Source organism: Medicago sativa, chromosome 2 (genome assembly GCF_051527215.1).
Source record: "Medicago sativa cultivar Bolivia chromosome 2, Bolivia_mono, whole genome shotgun sequence".
NCBI classification, from domain to species: Eukaryota; Viridiplantae; Streptophyta; class Magnoliopsida; order Fabales; family Fabaceae; genus Medicago; species Medicago sativa.
In genome coordinates this window covers 48288426-48308737 of record NC_140750.1, presented here as the reverse complement: position 1 = coordinate 48308737, position 20312 = coordinate 48288426, and the positions used below count along the sequence as shown (strand labels likewise).

Here is a 20312-nt window from a genome sequence, read left to right as displayed (position 1 = left end):
CACTCTTCACATTGTTCTTATCATTTTAATTTTATTCTATCTACTCTTTCAATTTCTATCATTTCATTCATTTTGTAGACAAATAATTTACATAAGAGCCAGCAATTCCACATGAGGTAACAAACAATACAGGGACACTTCCCTGTCATATATTTCATATGATTCTGTTATGGACTAAATATTATACTCATTTTTAATCAATCAATACTAAAATATATATATAAAGTCTAAAAATCAGAAAGAGACAAGTTTGGTTGAGTCAATGATAATATAAATAAAGAACAAAGTAGAGTAGATAGAAAAGAGATAGAGAGAAAGAAGAAACAAAATGGATGTGAAGAAAATAGTTGTGGTGGTAGAAGATGTAGATGCAGCTAGAACAGCCCTAAAATGGGCTCTAATAAACATCATTAGATATGGTGATATAATCACACTTCTTCATGTTTACAATTCTTCTAACACAAGAACAAGAAGTAGAAGCAGAAGCAAAGCTCGTCTTCTTCGCCTTGACGGTTTTCGATTAGCACTATCATTCCAAGACATTTGTAACGATTATCCCAATGTATGTATAATTTGTTTGAGTATTGGTTTATTTGTTTTTGTTGTTGTTTTTGTTTTATGTTCAAATTAATTGATATGTGTCATATAAAAATCTTAGGATTGTGTTGCAGACAAAGGTTGAGATTATTGTGACAGAAGGGGAGAATGAAGGAACAAAGATTGCAGCTACTGTGAGAGAAATTGGTGCTTCTATGCTTGTTGTTGGACTCCATGATCATAGTTTTCTTTACAAGTAAGTGCTAATATGAAAATAATTCATTTTAATTTTCAGGTCAATTAATGAAAGGTTATTATAGTAGCATGTTGGAATTGTTATTTATTGTTAGTATTGACACCTTGGTTTCCATAAATGTTTGATCAATAAGGTTTAAAATTTTAGTCCTATAATTTCATTGCTATTCAATTACAAATATCAATGATATGGTTGTAATTGTAGTGATAACATATCTCAAACACCTTAACTTAACACAACATTAGACCTTTCTTTTAAAATTTTGTTAATAACTCTAATAAAATTTGGGTTCTCATCCTTCTTAAGAATTCATTTCTTTTTGATAAAAAAATTCATTTTGATGCGGGCGTTAGCGTGTTACATTGAATGATATAAGGTCTAAGGTTTGAACATGTATTTATAAGTGGAAACGGTCTTCATCATATAAATTGATATAAAAATCGTGGTCGATCAATGAAAACCTAAAATTCAAGTTTCTTCTTTCGGGATATGTATTTATGTACAAGAAAATGGTTAGGTTGTGGTTAGTGGTCAACTTCAACCTTCTGTGTTCCGTGAATTTCAATTTAATGATATCTTCCTTGCCAATCTGGCTGATCCCAACCTTCATGTGTTAGAAAAAGTTGAAATAACAACAAATATTAGTCACTGAATTTGATGTATCTAAGTTTTAACAATAAAATTAGTAACAGTCACATTTTTTTTCTTCACAAAATTTCACACGAATTTGTGTTCCTTTGGCTGCATTAACTAAATAGTTTTCTGCCAGAGGGCTTCAAAATTTGGTCACAAAAAGTTTGGCAAATGCACGTGCCTTCAATAAAGGTGCCAGAACATGTCAAAAGATTTTTGGACCCACATTTTTATCTGTTTTTCTAATAAAAGAAGGGACCTGTGTTGCGTTTAGAAATGACTATGTTCTAACTATGTAATATACCAATCTATCCTTTAAGTTTATGCAACATAAGGAATTCTTCTAAAGCAGGACTCCTTGCTACCTTATCTATCTGTAACTATATACAGAAAATTGATTTCACTAGGTGTGAGGTATGCTTAAAATGTGCTAAAATAACAAACACACTTCTTCTATTTTTCAAAGGAATATTTACCATTTTATTTGTTGAAACAACTTTAACAACCTCTCCTCAATTATGTGTAAATGCCTAGGAAGTGCCCTAAGATTTCCCTTAAGAAAAACAAAGATGAATCCTAATATGAAGCACGGACACTCCTCGGGTTATTAAACGTGTTCCGGTGTCCGACATGTGTCCGACATGTGTCATAACTCATAATCAGACACCAAATGCAATGATTTCAGTATGTTCCTTTTATTTAATTAATTTTACCATTTTTTGATATATGCATGCAATTTTGTAGCACTACTACAGAAATTAAGAAACTTAAAGCAATGATTTTATTCATTTGTTATTTATTTTTATTACAGATTAGCAATGGCCCATTCCCAGAATAGTATATCAAGCAATTTCAACTGCAGAGTACTTGCCATTAAACAACCTACTCATCATGGTGACCCACTAAGTCCCATGATATCCTCAGCAGCTGTATTAGATAGTTCAACCAACTTGGACTTTTCTCAGATTGACATTTCTACATTACTGTAAGTTTCATTACAATCATTCTCACATTAAAATATTCCTCATCATGAGACTTTTATTTACTTGATACTATAGGAATTTAGATGTTTAAATATCATTAGAAATAAACATTGTTTCCACATACTATAAAGTAAAATCCTTATTTATTATTGCATCTTTGTTTGTTTTTTTAAGAAAAGGGACAATTCTTTATAAATTTCTTGTAATGATTAAGGGCCATTTGTTTGGGATTTTTTTTTAAAATATCTATTTTTTAAACCAAAAAAACATTTCTTTTAGTCTGTTCAAAAATTTTAAAAAAAAATCTCTTTTGTTTAGGTCCCATTTGTTTCAGATTTTTTTTTTAAAAAAAAAATACTGTTGTCATTTTTAAGTGTTTGTTTAGGATTTTATTTTAAAAAAAAAATCTCTTTTGACTCTAAAATGGAAAGCTACTAGAGTTAGCTTTTCTAAAAATCTACTCTTTTTCTATTTTAAAAAGTTCCCTCAAAAAAAAAAATTAAAAGTGATTTTTATGGGTAGTAAACAAACAAAAATGTTTTTGTTTTTTTTTAAAATCTCTACAGTTTTTAACACACAATATATTTTTTAAAAGTTGAAACAAACGCACCCTTAGTCACAAAATGAAAAGTTATTCCTAGTAACTTTTCCAAAAAAAAAAAATTCTAAAAACAAAAAACTCAAATGTAAGAGTTTCAAATCTTAAAGAATTATTTGTATATTAGTAGTAAATAAACGAAAATAGCTTCAGATTTTTTAAAAAATATCTATTCTGTAAAAAAATTGAAACAAACGCGCCCTGGATCATGTAAAATTTGGAATTTACGCAGTTAGAGAGTTCACAATAAAGAAAAAAGAAGTCAAATCTCTAACTATATTGAACCTTTTTTTTCAAAAAAGAATCTACACTTTCTATAGCTCAATACTCAATAGATCAATTTTTTTTTTTTGAAGAAACTCAATAGATCAATGTTAGATAGTGTTTCAATTTTGGTTTTGCTATTAAAGCTGATTTATGAAGCTTAAAGTTGGAATGATTTAATTTTCATCCAAAGAATTCAAGGTGCAAAGATAACATTGTTGACATAAAGTTAACATGTTCGCGATCGTTGAATCGACATGAGCCAGTACTTGAGATCCCCCAATTTAATGTACATTTTTTATTTTTTTTTTTATTAAATTTAAAATCTGGATCGTCTAATCACAATTCGACTGTCATCGACATAGCGACTCTATAAACGGGCAATTGCTGAATGCAATCCAAATTTAAATATTTGTGGAACTTGTGACACTGGAACTAGAAATAGACACCAAGAACATTTAGGTTTATTAATACTGCTATTAGAAATAACTGAGTTTTATAATTGCATTGCAGAGTCCCTCATAGTCCATCACCAAAAATTCCATACAGAATCTGTCCAAATCCATCTGCAATTATTTGGAGATCAAGAAGAACAAGGAGAAGCTGATCAAAGGACACAATATCTCACTTCAGCATTTTCTTTTTCTTCTCAATAACCTATAATTTATCTTCACCTACCTATCACACATACAATGTATACAAAAGAAAAATGCAATAACATAGTAGTATAATTTTAAATTCTTCATTTTCTGATTGTGTAAAGGATTTGTTACAACATTTTACAATCTATTCATTGTTGTCATTTGTCAAAAATTATTATACGAATCTTGCACAGCGTAGATAACGCCGAAGATGCTATGACATGTTTCACTGACGTAGCACAATTTTTCTTACTTGTTCACGTTACTCCTGCTCCAATTATCACTACACAACAACCATATATAGAACATGTGTACCTTCCACAATAATTTCTTAGTGGAACTAGTATTATTAGTAAAAAATTGTTTGTGATTAAATTGTACAGACTTTTGAAATTTTCAGTGCTTTCCGACATCAATTAAAAAATTATTTCTCTCTTGTAAGTAGTACTGTATTCAATATTTGTTGCATTGTTGTTTTATATATTATGATATAATTTGGTAATTATTTTTTTTTTGGAAGGACACAGAATGAGACATATACTAAGACAAGTAATTTGACTTCTTTTTATGTCACTATTTTTGTCTTGAAGTTAAATATGGTGACATATTAGATTTATAAGCATATTTCTATGGAATATGCTAAATATGACAATATTAAACCCAGACCTATTAGATAGACTTAAAAAATCAAAATAAAAACTCACGATAGGCAAGTGTAAAATTTGTTAAGGTAACATAGTTATTATTTATTAGTAAGGGTATTTTAGAATTTTCAATTATATGGTAGATATTCTTATTGTAAGACTACACATTCAAACTTTGCTCGTTATGTTTATGAAACCTAGCCTCTATGGGTTCTTCTCTTCTTCCTCTGCAAAAGTTCATGTCAAATTAACTATGTTAACAAAACTGTATTATAGATGTGGGCACAGGTACATATAGTTACCAATGAAAATGAGTTGCTGGAAATACCTTGTTACCCACTCCGCCTAGTACATATGAATGAATCCAGAAATCCATCGGACGATGGCTAGAACTTTTGTTAAATTACAATAACTTTTTTACAAGAGCATAAAAGATACACATGTGAGTGTAAGTTTACATTATTGAATGTTCAAACTCACATGTAAGTTGTATCACTGTCTCCATCGCAACCTTTTAAAAGCTCCAAGTCTTGCTTCTGCATTAAGGTGGCCTTTCATCGTGATTTGGCTCAACGTGTTGCAGTGCCAACCCAAACAGTCACATAGACGGAAGAACTCAACATTCATAGAGCTTAAAATGCAAAAAGATTTGATAAAGTTGTTGTTTTCCTGGGTGGACATTTTCCCAGTTACGAACTCTTAGTTATAACGTAATTGAGTGAACATATAAGAATGAATATAATTTTAGACTTTGATATTGAATAAGAGTACATGTGTACATAACAAGGGAGTAGAATGGAAAAGGACTCAATGAATGGATAACCTAGGACAAGGTGATAAAGTTTCTTTAGCAAGAAAAGGGAAGTGCCCAAATAAGCAAGACAAAGCGCAAAAATAGAGATCAAAAACCTAGGACCAAAGTGTTTTCGTGTTATTAGTGTATAGGCCGAAACTTGTGGCTAAGGTCCATACACAGGTGACTAACACTAATCTGCCTATCCACTACTATGGTGGAAAGGTCCCTGGAGAATGCAGAGGAGTTACATTGATCAAAACTGGTATATCTCCATAGTCATTTGGAGAGGTAAAGCAAAATAAAAGAATAAAAAAAAAAAAAAAAAATTGTAACTAGACATCAAGTATGCAGTAAAGTTCTATTCAAAATTGGTTGTGGGTTGTCACTAAAGTCACTTTCTAACTCATCTCTATCTATATCAAGTAATGCTCTTGTCCATACTCACGCACGATCACAGGCACACTTGTAGGAGGGATCTGCAACAACAAAAACAGATGAAAACTGAAACTGGAAATTTAAGCAAAACAATAATTAAAAAGAATGAGGATGCAAAAATATCCAAATGTTAACATTATTCATCAGTGCTAAAAAAATAACCTAGTGCATCTAGAAACTAATTGCATTTAAGTTATAGACCGGTAGGATCAATTGTTCTTGAGCATAGGACAGATATGTAATTTTCTTTTTTTTTTTTTTGAAATTAATAATGATGTAATTTTCAAATTATATCATAAATAGCTAAAATACAGATCCATGAGCAAAATAATAATGGAAGAGGTTAGAATTCCAAAAATTCCACATAGAATGCAGGAAACGAGCTAAATAGAAGTTGCCTAATTTCAATAGATTAGGTGGTGACACACTGGATGACCAAAAACTTTGTACTTTAGGCACTGATCAACTTACCATTCCATGGTCGGTAACAATAACTGAGACGTAATCTGAAGGAGTAACATCATACCTAGCAAACAAAATAAAAATAAGTCAATCCAATTTTTAGGGGCTGTTGGTTCAACTTTAATTAAATGGAATATCGAAATCTTACATTAAATTCAAAAGCTGCAAATTCTCTTCATTTGTCCAATTTTCCAGATAATTTATGTCCATTCTTCCAGGAACCGTAGCAAGAGCCCCTGGGTCACCTGTATGTAATTTTAAGTCGGTTAATTTTATCACCAACGGTATTTCAAAATAGGGCTGCATTCATGCCCGACAGAGCTGGAAAGTTCAACATTTACAAACTGATGGTCAAACTTACCTATTTCATTGCAACATATTGAATCAAGTAGCACCCTTTCATGAAACTTAAAAGCTTCACAGCAGATTAATACAGGAACACTAAATGCATGAGCCACCATTGCAATGCATGCCGTCCCAACCCTTGAAAGTACAGTTCCATTAGACAGAATGGCAGAAGCCCCCAGAAAAACTTTTGTAACCTCGTGCATGATATAAGAAACAGCATTTATATGAGTATACGTACAACTCAGGCCCTTGGCGATAAGCCTACTAAGTAAGGCCTGGCTTTCAAGCTTCGGCCGTGAGTCTACCACGACAACTCGGAATTTTTTCCCAACATCATGAGCAGATAAGAGAATCATCTCAACAACACAAGATAATCCATATGTAAGAAGAACATCACCATCCCTAACTTTGGTAGAAGCATGCCCAACAATCACCTTATCCGCAATAATTATTTTTTCATTAATGAATCGGTCAATATCAGAACAAAGAGCTGTTTTAGCCTCAACATCAGTATGACTTAAGGGCAACTTGGCAATTCGACGCTTCACAAACCTAATTGCATTTCCCATACTAATAGAAAGTGGTCTGCATTCATTAATAAATGAAATATAACTACTGATTTTTGCAGTTAACTCCCGAATAAGTACTTTTTCAGGAGGAGTCGAGTAGTCTATAATGGCTTCCTGAAGCGCTCTAAGCATTTCAGTACAACGAGCATTAACCCCTGATATATCTCCGGCCATATAACGTAATCCAACCTGACAAATAAATAAGCTGATGAGCACCATGCCTAAATTGCCCTTTTATTTAGTTGCAATTCAAACCAAAAAAGAGGGGTCTAAGAATGTATGATGAAAAATAAAAAAGCACAACTAAATTGAATTGAGAAGCAGCGGAAGTCACCACCCATCTATATGGACAGAAGAAATATTATTGATGCAAGTTCTAATTCAAGAGAAAAAAGCACGAATACTCAGGCTAATATTATTGATAACACAATATTCATAGAAAATATAAGGGAAAATGGGAGACTCGATAGAAAAGAATAATTTTGAGAAAATAAACACTGGAATTGGTTGTAGAGCCTGAAAAATATAAAATGCCATCACATTAATCTTCAAAAGGTTGTCAAAATTTAAAACCTCGTTGGGAGACGAGAAGTGGGGGGAAAGAGCATGAAATTTGTTATTGTGACACAAATTGTAAAATCTTAACTAAAATTATAAATATTTTTTTAAAATGAAAATATGATAACATAGTAAACTATAAGAGAAACTATTAAGAAAAATCTAGAGATTAATGAGGTGGATCGAAATATGGTTTATGATAGAACACTATGGCGTAATTTGATCCATGCAGCCGACCCTACTTAATGGGATAAGGCTCGGTTGTTGTTGGTGGTGGTGTTCATCTCAAGATTTACATTATACGGAACCAACCTTACAAAATTTCGAAAAGAGTACCTTGAACACAGCAGGATGCACGGAGTCCAATTGGAAAAGCTTTGATTCAAGATTAGGGAGCTGAGACCCATGTTCATATTGAGGCAAATGCCGAAATAATTCAACTCTGTTTTTTGCTTCAGTTTGATTTACTAACGCACGCCTTTTAGCTTTTCCCACTCTGTTTTGATCATCAAACTGCATTCGTTGAGGAGGGGCATCTTTTTTCCTCTCTTTCTCCAGAGGACGATTCCCAGATTTCTTATCAATAGTGACTGCCAATGTAACTGGAGGACCATCTTTCTTTAGTGAAGACTGATTTTTACTTTTAGCTAAAGCTGCTTTGCCAGATTCAGCAACTGCTGAATTTCCATTAGCTGGATACAGAACAACAATCAAACCAACCACAGACTGCAAAAATAATATAGAAGACATAGAATTCCTGAATATCAGCAACTAGATAACAAACTAAGATGTTAAAAGCATCTACTAAAACAGTGAACTCCATATTCTATCTTTCCGGGCCAAATATTGTGAACTTGATGAAATTTTTCTAAGAAACTTGATCAATGTTTGGTCCATTAAGGAAACAGCAATGTCCAGTGTAACAAACAGTTGTCAATATTGAGTGAGGATAAAGGCTTAGGATTAAAACTTTATAGGGACTCGCGTTTGTTTCTCTGCTTTTTTTTACTGTGCTATCGCGTGTTAATTATAAACAATATTTTTTATGAAATTTTGATTAAAATTATTTGTATAGATGTTTGTGACTTTCAAATTATAACAAACTATGTTTATCTTTTACCAACAAGATAACAAATATAATATAAATTCTTATATTTTTCAATATTACCAACAATATAACATTCTTATAGGCAAATTTGTTTAAGAGTATAATTTGAATAATGAAAAATCCAGTCCAAAATCCCATATTCCCTTTATACACTGTTATAGAATAGATGTTTGTTAAATTCAAATTATAACAAAATATGTTTATCTTTAAACAACAATATAACAAATATAGTACAAAATCTTATCTTTTTCAATAACACCAACAATATAACATTCTTATAGCCAAATTTGTTTAAGGGTATAATTTGCATAATGAAAACACCAGCCCAAAATCCCCTATTCTCTTTATATATTATTATAAACTTTATATATTGTTATAAAATAGATACACATGGTGTCAATCCAAAAATTATAGGAATTCAAGTCAGAATGAATCTTAACTACAACCTTTAGAAGCAGCCTTTGCAGCTCTTTGTGCCTCCTGCAATGCTCGCCTCTCAGCCTTTGTAGTTTTTGATTTCAATGGCTGTGAAACTGATGGCATATCGCGGCATACTTCTTTGACAGCCTCGTGTTTCTTTTCTGCAAGAGTTTTGCTCGGCATTATTAATATCCAAGAGAATAAGATAATACAAAAAAAGAGAATAAAATCCCTTTCACACAAGGTGGAGTTGATTTAATATATAAAATAACAACATAATCTACTATAACAAATGAAAAATGATATATAGATAAATAGATTGAAAAACAAAATTTATTACTGCACTACTACCCTTAGGAAATCAATAATTAGGTTTATACTGCCTTCATTTTTATTTATAATTTTTCAACATCCAATACCACAAGATATTCCAATAAATGCTGATCGATTAACAGGAAGAATAGGCTCAAAGCATCTCCAAGAACATTTGTACATTTATACATCACAAACTAAGGCACAAGATTAGCCACTTCGTACATTATTTTATTGATTGAGAAATTGTATAGATTTTTCCATATACAATATCCTCTGGTGCAAAAACACACTAAAAAATTAAGTGTTAAAATACAGATCCTACATTCTGGCAAAGGAAGGGCTTTTTTTGAACAAATGCATTTATAAAGAACTTAGCAAAGTGAAACGATCATTTCAAGATTCTTAACCTTTTCTAAATTCAAGACTCGAGTTCACTTATTCCATTTAGAAAGCATTACATAGAACGCATATAGGCTTTGATTAGGCAACAAACTAATAATCATAAAAGACAATTTTATGTAAGTTAGTGCTTAGTACATAAATGACACAGCAGAAACCGTAACAGAAAATCTTATAAATCAAATTAAAGATATATTATATATGCCAAATCCTGATCCTCCATCTAACTGGTTAAGCTTTACTTTGAGTTGGATGGCCTGAGGACATGATCTCCCTCATAAATGCATTTTTCATTTGTTACAAGCATACCCACAGGCCAGTGCCTTAATTTGTAGTTTTTGTAGATGACATAGTTGTACTGGAAATGTTGAAAGAGGAAGTAAATGGTAAACTTGAGTAGTGGAGATAACACGGTTTCCAGTTACATAAAAGTGAAACAGAGTATATGGAATACATTTTAAGCAAGTAGAGCACTGGCTTTGTTTGAGATCATACTTTATCACAAATTATATAATTGAAGCATCTTGAGTTTATCATAAATAAAAGAAATGAAGAGAATGAGGGAGATGCAAATCATAGGATCCGATTCCAAGCCAAGTGGGTGAAATGAAAAAATGCTTCAAGCATTTTCTGTAATCAAAAGATGCCTCTCTAGCTAAAAGGAATATTTTAATTGAATTAGTCATATTGTGTACATTTGAGTGATAGAGGAAGATCAAGGAAACTTATCACGAAACCCATTCAAAAAGACCTAAACCTGTAAGGCCTTTCTAAAAATTGATTTTTGGCATAATACAATGAGATTGTTTGGTTCATATACATCTACCTTGTGGAGAAAGAGTGTTATTATTATTCAAGAAGTTAGACATATAAAACCACTCAAGTCCTTCATCGAACAACTTAGCTTTAAAATGGTGAGTGTTAGGATCTATGAAGCCCCGATACGGATACGGATACGGGCACGATACGATACGGGTACGCGAATACGTCAAAAATTTCAAATTTAGGATACGATACGGCTTGGATACGTTTACAATTTTTTTTAATATATATATATATATATATATATATATATATATATATATATATATATATATATATATATATATTAGACATAAACACACAAAAAATAAATAGCGTGAAATCTTAAAACTAATTACACCAAGTCAAAATACAATGGACCATTCACCAACTAAGATATCCTTTAAACCAAAACATACCATATAAACAACCTGCACTATGATGATATCAAGGTAGTATGAAGATAGTCACCCTTTTCAAGTAATGGCCAATATAATGATCCCAATTTACAAAAATTAATACTTGTGATCAAAATACAAATAAAAATTTTAAATAAAAATTAAATTAAATCATTCGGATACTTCTGGGATACGTATCCGGGAGTATCCTTAACGTATCCTTAAGGTATCCAATATATTTTTAAATAAAAATTAAATTAAATCATTCGGATACTTCTGGGATACGTATCCGGGAGTATCCGCGGAGTATCGGTATCCGATACGTATCCGACACGGGTACGGCACCATTTTGGAGTATCCGGGCTTCATAGGTTAGGATCAATCATATCAAGATTAGGATTCCAATGGCAATTAAAGGGTAGAAAACATGTGGATTGAAGGTTCGTAGGGTATATGTGAGGTTCATGGGAATTTTCAAGCAATAGGCAAAAACTTTATTATGAATATATTGGTGATTGACTTGGATGCTGCAAACAATATCGATTGGTAATATATTTAAGTTTGGTAGATTTTAGAGTTTTTAAAAAATAACGATAGATAATCAAGTAGGGTTTTCATGGACTGAATATTCAATGTTGTCTTCCAAATGGATTTGATCTGTGCATGAGTAGAAAACCTGGATGGAAAAATGAACCAAGAAAAAGATAATGCTTCAATTGCATTGTGCCACACCAACTAAACAATGATAATTTGCTAATATTGAGTTTCAAAGAAAGTTTTACATTTGTCAATAAATACTACCACTTAGTCTGCACTTCACAACCAATGTCATTAGGATTATTAGGGAATCCTTGCGAATTAAAAACCAGAAAACCATATGGAGAATGTAATTCAAAACTCTATATGCCTAGTCCACCCAACAGAAAATAAAATCCTGCTAAAATCAACGAAAATAAAATAACCCTATGGCATACAATAACAAACTCAATAATGTGACAAATTGTTGAATCTAGGAAACCTAATATAGCGCAGACACTTCACACTGAAGTCATGTCTCAAGGGTCCGAACACCGCGTTAGGACTTAAGCCCATGAGGCGAGCCAAATCCAAAAGATTGGGCCATTAGGTGGAAGAGCTGCATAACTTACGTACCACATTAAGCACTTTCATCTACTAAATATGTGGCTCCTAACATACGTGGTAAAATTATTATGTGTGCTTATCCATGTCCTATATGGTGTCCGTTTTCGTGCTTCATATACCTAAACAATAGACTTATAAAAGTTATAGAAAAACTACAATCATAACTTTTGAGCCTATGTATTATTGAATTTTTTGTTGAAAACTCTGCATCAGTACAATGACCGACTAATCTCAAGGGACCAATCCCACGAGATGCCATTTAAAGCGGGAGAGGCCTCACCATTTAAAGCCAGAGTAATGCTATAGAATTTCAATTTCATCGGTATCACTTCACTTTATCTATACAGTTTCAATCCAAAATCACTACCCAAGAAATAACTAGAACACAAGGAATATTCCAAAATTGAATTCAATAACAAAAACAACGATCACACATGAATGAAAATCACAACATACAAATACCTCGAGGAAGATTATCCAAATTCACAGCAACAGCAGAAAACACATTCTCCTCAAGAATTTCACGATTCTTCAAATCCAACCTTCCACTACGAAAACTCAATTCACTCCCACGAAACCATCCCACACGAGAACAATCCTCAGAGAATTCTCCATCAATGATCCCAACACCGCTAGACGCAATTGACACCGTCGGCGAGGTTCCGAGTACCGACTCAGAAGGATTGTAGCTTCCAATCGGCACCTGATCGTCGAGTTCCTGACGTCGGAACCTTGACTCAGGGACGGGAACGGCGGCGGTTCGTTCGGAGAGAAGACGTGGCGGCGGGATGATGACGGGGTTGGTTGGGTCGGAGGGTGGAGAGTCTGGAATCGGTGGGGTTTCGGGTTCGGGTTGGTCGAAGAAACCGACGCGTCGTAGTTTGGGGTCGATAACGGCGCGTGGAGCGCGTCGAATATCCATGGCGCGTGGATTTTGTAATGAGAAAGATGAATGATTTTTTTGGATCGAAAGAGGAAGAATAATTTCGGTGATAATATAAAAGACAAAAGTTTTGTTCTGACAAATGAATCAGGGATCAGTTTACGAGCAGCAGTAAAGAGAGAGTAAATACCCGCCTGATATTCAATTAAAAAAAAATTAATTAAGTTTTTAGTTCCTATAAATATTCACAGTTTTGTTTTTAGTTTTTAGTCATTACATCACATTTTTTAGTTCTTGTGACATTAAAGGTTAGTTACATCTTGGCCACAAAAAATAGTCATTACATTATATATCTAAAAAATACTTCGGTGCATATCGACCAAAAAAAGGATGAACATCGACCAAAAAGTGTCATATTTCATCTAACGAAATTAAATCATCTAAATGTTCCACAATATCTTCAAATTATTCATTTGCTTTAACCGAAGTGTCACACAAAATAGGATTGTGTGTTGATTTGAATCTTTTTTAGATGAAACCGGTCTCTCTCCTTTCTCAATCTCTATGAGTGTTCGGAAACGATCGTGTTGATCAAAAAATTCATCCTCCCATGTGTTAGCCTATATTTTTAAGGTTATATAAAATGCAGTCAAAGTAAGTTTGACCTTGTGATCGAAGGAGTAAAGGATGCTTTTCTATTCTTATGTATTTAAATCGAAGATGGGATTTGTTGGAAATGCTAGAGACACGTGTTTCAGTTCGACAAGGCGAAAAGCATCGAAAGGCAGTTGGTTTCGGATAAGGTCAAGCAATAGATATATGTATTCGAAATTCAAATCGAATAGATGGGTACTGTTCGTTTGTAGCAGTTGTAGTTTTAAATTCGAATATAGGTAGTTATTTTTATCTAGTATAAATAGTAGTTTCTCGTAAGGAAAAGAGGTCACAATCCAATCATACACAAAACTTACACTCAAATTATCCGCATGGAAGAGTGAAACGAGTCACGAGTTGCAATGTATGATTATGTGTACCAATTTACATTCAACCAATGCAATTTAAGTTTATTTTCTTAAGTATCTTTGCAATTTACTTGTTTCATTCAAGCATTTCTTTTTTATTTCATTTGAAAGTAACTTCGACGGATTTAACTGGGTTAGATTCGATAAGTTATCTTCATAAGTTTTCTATGTTCTTGAAGAACAATTACAAATTCTGGAAAATAACAAAAAACACAATATGTCCTTAAGATTTACCGGTTGATCTCGCAAGTAATTAATTTTAAACCAGCGGTTGTTTACCAAAAATCAGTGTAAACAAATTGGCACGCCCAGTGGGACCTTTTGTGCTTTTTGTTTGAAATTTTCTTTCTGAAATTTATTTCGATTAACATTGTTGGTTTGTGTTGTGTATGCAATTGAGGAATAAAAAACAACTTCCTGAAATGACGCGTCTTGCAAGTCAATTTGTTGCGGCAACAAATGTCGTCAGTGCGTCAGATACAATAACCAACCCACCAGTTTCGCAGGGTGGCACACAGTCAATTCTGTCTAGTAGCACGAAACCTGCAATAACGTTAACGGGATCGACAATTCCCGCGCAAGTGTCATCCCCTGCACACACAATGGCCTCGACGGGTGCCCCAATGTCACATGCCATTCCTGTCATAGCGGCCTCGACGACCGCTCCAGTTTCACAGGCCATCCCAACTTTGGGAGAAATGTCGAGTCAGGGAATTTGGAACTATGGCCCATTAAGCCATCGAACCATGCCATATGGCATGCCGTCGTCTTTGATGCAAGGCCTGCATACGAACCCATCAGCTTTTTCAGAAAGTTTGAATGTGTCACTACCACAGATGTTTAACCCTGGGGTGAGTGTTCCCCTTCGAACGCCCCAACAATCACTGACTAACGCTTCCTTAGTTGCCTTAAGGCAACAAATGGAAGACAGTAATCATGAAATGGTTAACCAAGTGACTCAACAAATTGGTACAATTATTAACCCTTTAATTAGAGATACCAATAATAGTTATCAAGCGTTGTTCGCTCAGATGGAGCGAATAGCCAACTTCCTTGGCGCCCCTCCAGCGCGAAACGCAGCGGTACCCCAAGACCCAAATATGATGCCAATAGAAAATCTCGTAGAGGGGCAAATTAACCAAGTGCCTAAGAACAGGGCACAACAAAGGGTTCAACGACATGCCCAAGAGGAGCCTGAGAGGATCCTGATATTGGTAAATAGACACTAAGATGCAGACCAAATGGTCATGCAAGCCCGTCGAGATAATTATGAGGGCCAAAACAATATAGCAAATGTGGTAGAAGCCTTACTAGCCCAAAATGGTTTCAACATGGGTCTACATAGGCCCAATTTCATGTCTGCTTTGTCTAAATATGTATTAATGACTGATCATGTTTAACTGACTAACTTGATGTGGTTTTTGTGTTTTGTTTGAAGAAGTAATGACTAAATTTATTTTCTATTGTGCTTGAATTTCGAGGACGAAATTCTTTTAAGTTGGGGAGAGTTGTAACGCCCTCCTTTTTATTTAATTATTTTACTTAGTTTTAGAATATATTTATATATTTATATGATTTATATGAGGGTTATATGATTTATTGAGATTAGATGTCTTTTTATAATTTAGTTAATATATTTTGTTGAGTGATATTTTGTTATGTTATATGTTGGTATTTACTAGCATAATATATTTGTTATTTGGTGTATTATTATATATTTAGTGGAAGACTATATTTAGTAGAGAAATATTATTCATTAGAATATGAGGATTATTAGTGTGAGTGGAATTGGGGGTTAAAATAGAAAGAAGAATAAGTAGTTGGGCCTAAATAGATTTGGGAAGAATATTTTAGTATTATAAATAGAGAAGCTTAGGTTAGAAAGAGTTTACCTTAAACCGTTTTTTGGAAAAGAGGAGAACAAGAAAGAAGAGAAGAGAAGAAAAAAGTCAAGAGAAGAGGAGAAGACCTTAGGAAAGAAGAACGCTACTGCTGATTCAGGAATTAATCTAAGGTGAGGGTGAGACTATCTTGCATTAATAGTAAGTTGTTAAATCATTAGATTACATCTAACAAGTTGGGGAGAGTTTGTTAGAATTAGGGTTTTGAGAGAGATTTGATGATTAGATGATGACAACTTGTTGAATTGATGTAGAAATTGTGTACAAACCTTAGATAATCATTAGGATGATAATTAGAATCAGTTTTGAGGTTAGCACCATAAGATTAGGTGAAACTTGAAAAAAATCTGCATTCTGCCCGAATTTTGATATTAAAACTGGTATTGATCGGTGCGGAATTGGTCTTAGGTGCAAACACGAAAGTTGTAGGTATGGATGTTAGCTTTCTAATGTCGTTGGTCTCACGTCAAAATGATTTATAGAACTTGAGTTATGGTCAAATTACTGCACGTAGGTCACAGTGAATTTTTATGGACTTTCAGCACAACTTTTCCGAATTTAAAATGAAAACTGGTATTGATCGGTACAGAATTGGTCTGAGGAGTAAACATGAAAGTTTTAGATAATTTTGTTAGCTTTCTAGTGGCTTTGGTTTGACGTGAAAATGATGTTTTCTCTTTGAGTTATGATGAAAATACTACAGGGAGGTCTTAGCGAAATTGTACGGTGACAACATTCTCTGTTTCATGTTTTTGCGTTTTGTTCATATGTTTCTGTTGTGAATTGATCCTTGTTGTAAACATGAAAGTTGTTGATATTTATGATATCTTTCCAGTAGCTTTTGTTTGACATGAAAATATGTTGTGGATAATTTATTATGTTTTTACAAAGATACATAGTGAATTATTGTTGATGTTTAAATACGATGTTATATGAAGTTGTTTATGATTGATGAATATGATGTTTTAAGATGTTGTTTATTATCATTTGATATTGTTATATTATGATATGACATGAATTATTTATGTGATTCATATGTTGTCAAGATGCTAAGATGTTAAGACGTTAAGATGATAAGAGTTGTTAAGTCGTCGAGTCGTTATGAAGTCATCAAGTTGTTAAGATGTTATGTTGTCAAGATGTCAAGATGTTAGGATGTCATAGATGTTCACGAAGTTGTCTAAGTTTTACGAAAGTTATGTCGTTGCATTAGAGTTGTGTCGTTGCATAGTCAGAGATGGAGGCTTAATGCCCGACAGGTCCTTTATGACCTTAGAGATAGGGCTAAATGCCCGACAGGTCCTTTATGACCTTAGAGATGGGGGCTTAATGCCCGGCAGGTCCTTTATGACCTTAGAGAAGAGGGCTTAATGCCCTGGTGGTACCACATGCATAATGAAGATGTCTAAGATGATTTAAGATGATTTGAGAAGTAGAAGTTGCATAGTCGAGTCGAAGTTGTTAAGATGTTGAGATGTCAAGTTGTCAAGTTGTTAAGATATCAAGTTTATAAGTTATTAATGAAGTGCTATGATGAATGAAGACGAATGATTTATGATAAGATGTTACGTGAATTATAATTATGTTGATATATGAAGTTGATTAAGAATTTAAATATGAAGTTATTATGATATGATGATATGTGATTTATGATAAGATGTTATACGTTTACTAATGATAATATATGATGATTCCTGGTGATTATATTTAAGATGATTGTTTGTGATTATGTTTATGATGGATATATATAACGTTATGAGATGGTTATGATTAGTACTTGATGTTATATGATGATGTTTATGTCTATGATTAGGATGATGTATGATGTTATGATGAAAAGGATATATGATAATGCTTATGACTAATATTTGTAGATATGTGATGATATTTATATGATGATATAATACGAAGTATATGACTAATGTAAGAAGAATAATGACACTAGTTAAGGAAGTTTAAGTTGTTAGATATGATTAATGAATTATAAGATGTTTAAGTTGTTGAATGTACTTTATATGAATTATATGCTTAATATTATTGTTTGAGAAATATCACCCCTCTGCTTGAAAATGTTGCTCTTCGTATGGGTAACTTGCAGGTAATCAAGATTAGTTGCAGTCGTGGGTGGCTATCTCTCACAGTGTCTTTAGGTGCTCTGATACGTAACGGGATGGGGTTTCTGAACTGTTTTTTATTCCTTTGCGTATTATTTTATGAAGCTTTGATGAACACTAATGACTATGATTTATGAGACTTTTATAATAAGGCCTGCGTGCCAAGACTTTTTATGGTATTGAACTTATTCCACTGCAACGTTTTTGAATTGTTACGATGACTATTTAAAGAAGAATAAATTGTTATTTGAGATTTTTGAGAAATGTGATATCCCGTTTATGTTGGATTACTCTGATTATTTGATTTTAAATAAGAAATTTTTATGTTGGGAAAACGGGGTGTTACAGAACACATCGCTCGATATTTGATGGAGGCTGGTGATATAGCAAATAACGAGAATTTAAAAATGAAATATTTTCCAAGTTCTTTGACAAAAAATGCCTTTACATGGTTTATAACATTGCCTCCTCATTCCATTTTTAGTTGGTACCAATTGGAGAAGGCTTTCCATGAGCAATTCTACATGGGTCAATATAAAATTAATCTGAAAGAACTAGCCAGCGTTCGACGCAGAACGCACGAGTCGATTGACGATTATTTGAATAGATTTCGACTCCTTAAGGCTAGATGCTTCACTATAGTGCCTGAACATGAATTGGTCGAAATGGCCGCTGGCGGCCTCGATTATTCCGTCCGAAAGAAACTGGATACCCAGTATCTCAGAGATATGGCACAATTAGCATATAGAGTCCGACAGGTCGAGAGGCTTAAGGCTGAGAAAGTCGGGACAAATAGGTTTCCTAAGAAAAAAAAGTAGCCTATGTAGATACCTACGACAGTGACCCAGAGTTCGATTGTGGATCAGATATTATCGAAGATAGTGAGATTAATATAGCCGAGTTAAAAGATGGGCCGCCTTATGCAACTTAATTGATGAATTATGCTCAATTGATAATTTATGTTATCTTGTTGTTGATTTGTGGTTGGATTCGTGATTATGAGTTGTGGTTGTTGATGATTGTTGTTGTTAATGTCATATTATGAATTGGGTATGAATTATGTTGAGTTGTTGTTGTTAATTGTGATGATTTTAAATGAATGTGAAGTTTGAATAATATAAGTTGATTTTTCTGATTCTTTTCATCTCTGCCCCGAATGTTGATATGAAAACTGGTATTGATTGGTGCGGAATTGGTTTTAGGTGTAAACACGAAAGTTGTAGGTATGGATGTTAGCTTTCTAATGCCGTTGGTTTCACTTCAAAATGATTTATGGAACTTGAGTTATGGTCAAATTACTTCACGTAGGTCACAACGAAATTGCACAGTGACAACATTCTATGTTTCATGTTTTTGCGTTTTGTTCATATGTTTCTGTTTTGAATTGGTCTTTGGTAGAAACATGAAAGTTGTTGATAATTGCGATATCTTTCAGTAGTCTTGGTTTGACATGAAAATATGTTATGTATAATTTATTATGTTTTTACAAAGATGCATGATGAATTGTTGATGTTTGAATACGATGTTATATGATGAATTGTTGATGTTTGAATACGATGTTATATGATGTCTTAGTTGTTGAATTGTTAAGATGTTAAGATGTTAAGATGCCAAGTTGTTGAGTTGTTAAGATGTTAAGATGCCAAGTTGTTGAGTTGTTAAGATGTTAGGATGTTAAGATGTCAAGTTGTTGAGTCTATTCATACAAACGATGAGGGCTGAAGCCCTGGAGCATTTTGCTCAATAGCGACGAGGGCTCAAGCCCTGGAGCCTTGTGCTCAAAAGTGACGAGGGCTCAAGCCCTGGGAGCCTTTTATGCTCAATAGAGACGAGGGTTTATGTAACAGCCCGATTTTTCGTTAGATTTATTTTATTATTTATTTTTGTGTGTTATATATGCTCTTATGTGATTATTTGCCTCTGTGTGTATTTTTGGTCGGGGATTGTAGAATTCGGTGTTAAAAGGGTATTTTAGACATTTCTGGACTTAGGGGTATTTTGGTCATTTTGAGAGTAAGGGTAATTTTGTAATTTTGTCGAAGATTAATTTTAGTGCTTAGTGAGATTAGTGTTATTTTACTAAG

General features: G+C 33.2%; 2 protein-coding genes across 2 annotated transcripts; one reads left to right on the top strand and one right to left on the bottom strand.

Moving 5' to 3' along the window:
* The first annotated feature begins 251 nt into the window (after positions 1-251).
* Positions 252-4084, top strand: LOC146947062 (Adenine nucleotide alpha hydrolases-like superfamily protein). The gene is made up of 4 exons (XM_085744771.1): positions 252-562; positions 672-793; positions 2238-2411; positions 3785-4084. Exons 1-4 carry the CDS (start codon positions 329-331, stop codon positions 3876-3878), a joined length of 624 nt encoding a protein of 207 aa, XP_085600897.1. The 5' UTR covers positions 252-328; the 3' UTR covers positions 3879-4084.
* Positions 4085-5289: 1205 nt separating this feature from the next.
* On the bottom strand, positions 5290-13347 carry LOC146947061 (uncharacterized). Its single transcript, XM_085744770.1, has 7 exons — positions 12771-13347; positions 9279-9413; positions 8061-8416; positions 6611-7355; positions 6398-6494; positions 6259-6313; positions 5290-5828 (listed from the first exon to the last, which is right to left on the bottom strand). The coding sequence occupies exons 1-7, from the start codon at positions 13228-13230 to the stop codon at positions 5766-5768; spliced, it is 1911 nt and encodes a 636-aa protein (XP_085600896.1). The 5' UTR covers positions 13231-13347; the 3' UTR covers positions 5290-5765.
* Between the last annotated feature and the right edge of the window lie 6965 nt (positions 13348-20312).

What these genes read in the sequence shown, in the direction of transcription:
- LOC146947062 (XM_085744771.1), top strand. Translation starts at nt 329, where the DNA reads ATGGATGTGAAGAAAATAGTTGTGGTGGTAGAAGATGTAGATGCAGCT. An exon ending in TTTGTAACGATTATCCCAAT is followed by an intron (nt 563 to 671) that starts GTATGTATAATT and finishes ATTGTGTTGCAG; the next exon opens with ACAAAGGTTGAGATTATTGT. An exon ending in GATCATAGTTTTCTTTACAA is followed by an intron (nt 794 to 2,237) that starts GTAAGTGCTAAT and finishes TTTTTATTACAG; the next exon opens with ATTAGCAATGGCCCATTCCC.
- LOC146947061 (XM_085744770.1), bottom strand. Translation starts at nt 13,230, where the DNA reads ATGGATATTCGACGCGCTCCACGCGCCGTTATCGACCCCAAACTACGA. An exon ending in TTTGGATAATCTTCCTCGAG is followed by an intron (nt 9,414 to 12,770) that starts GTATTTGTATGT and finishes AAACTCTTGCAG; the next exon opens with AAAAGAAACACGAGGCTGTC. An exon ending in AATATGTTGCAATGAAATAG is followed by an intron (nt 6,495 to 6,610) that starts GTAAGTTTGACC and finishes AATTACATACAG; the next exon opens with GTGACCCAGGGGCTCTTGCT.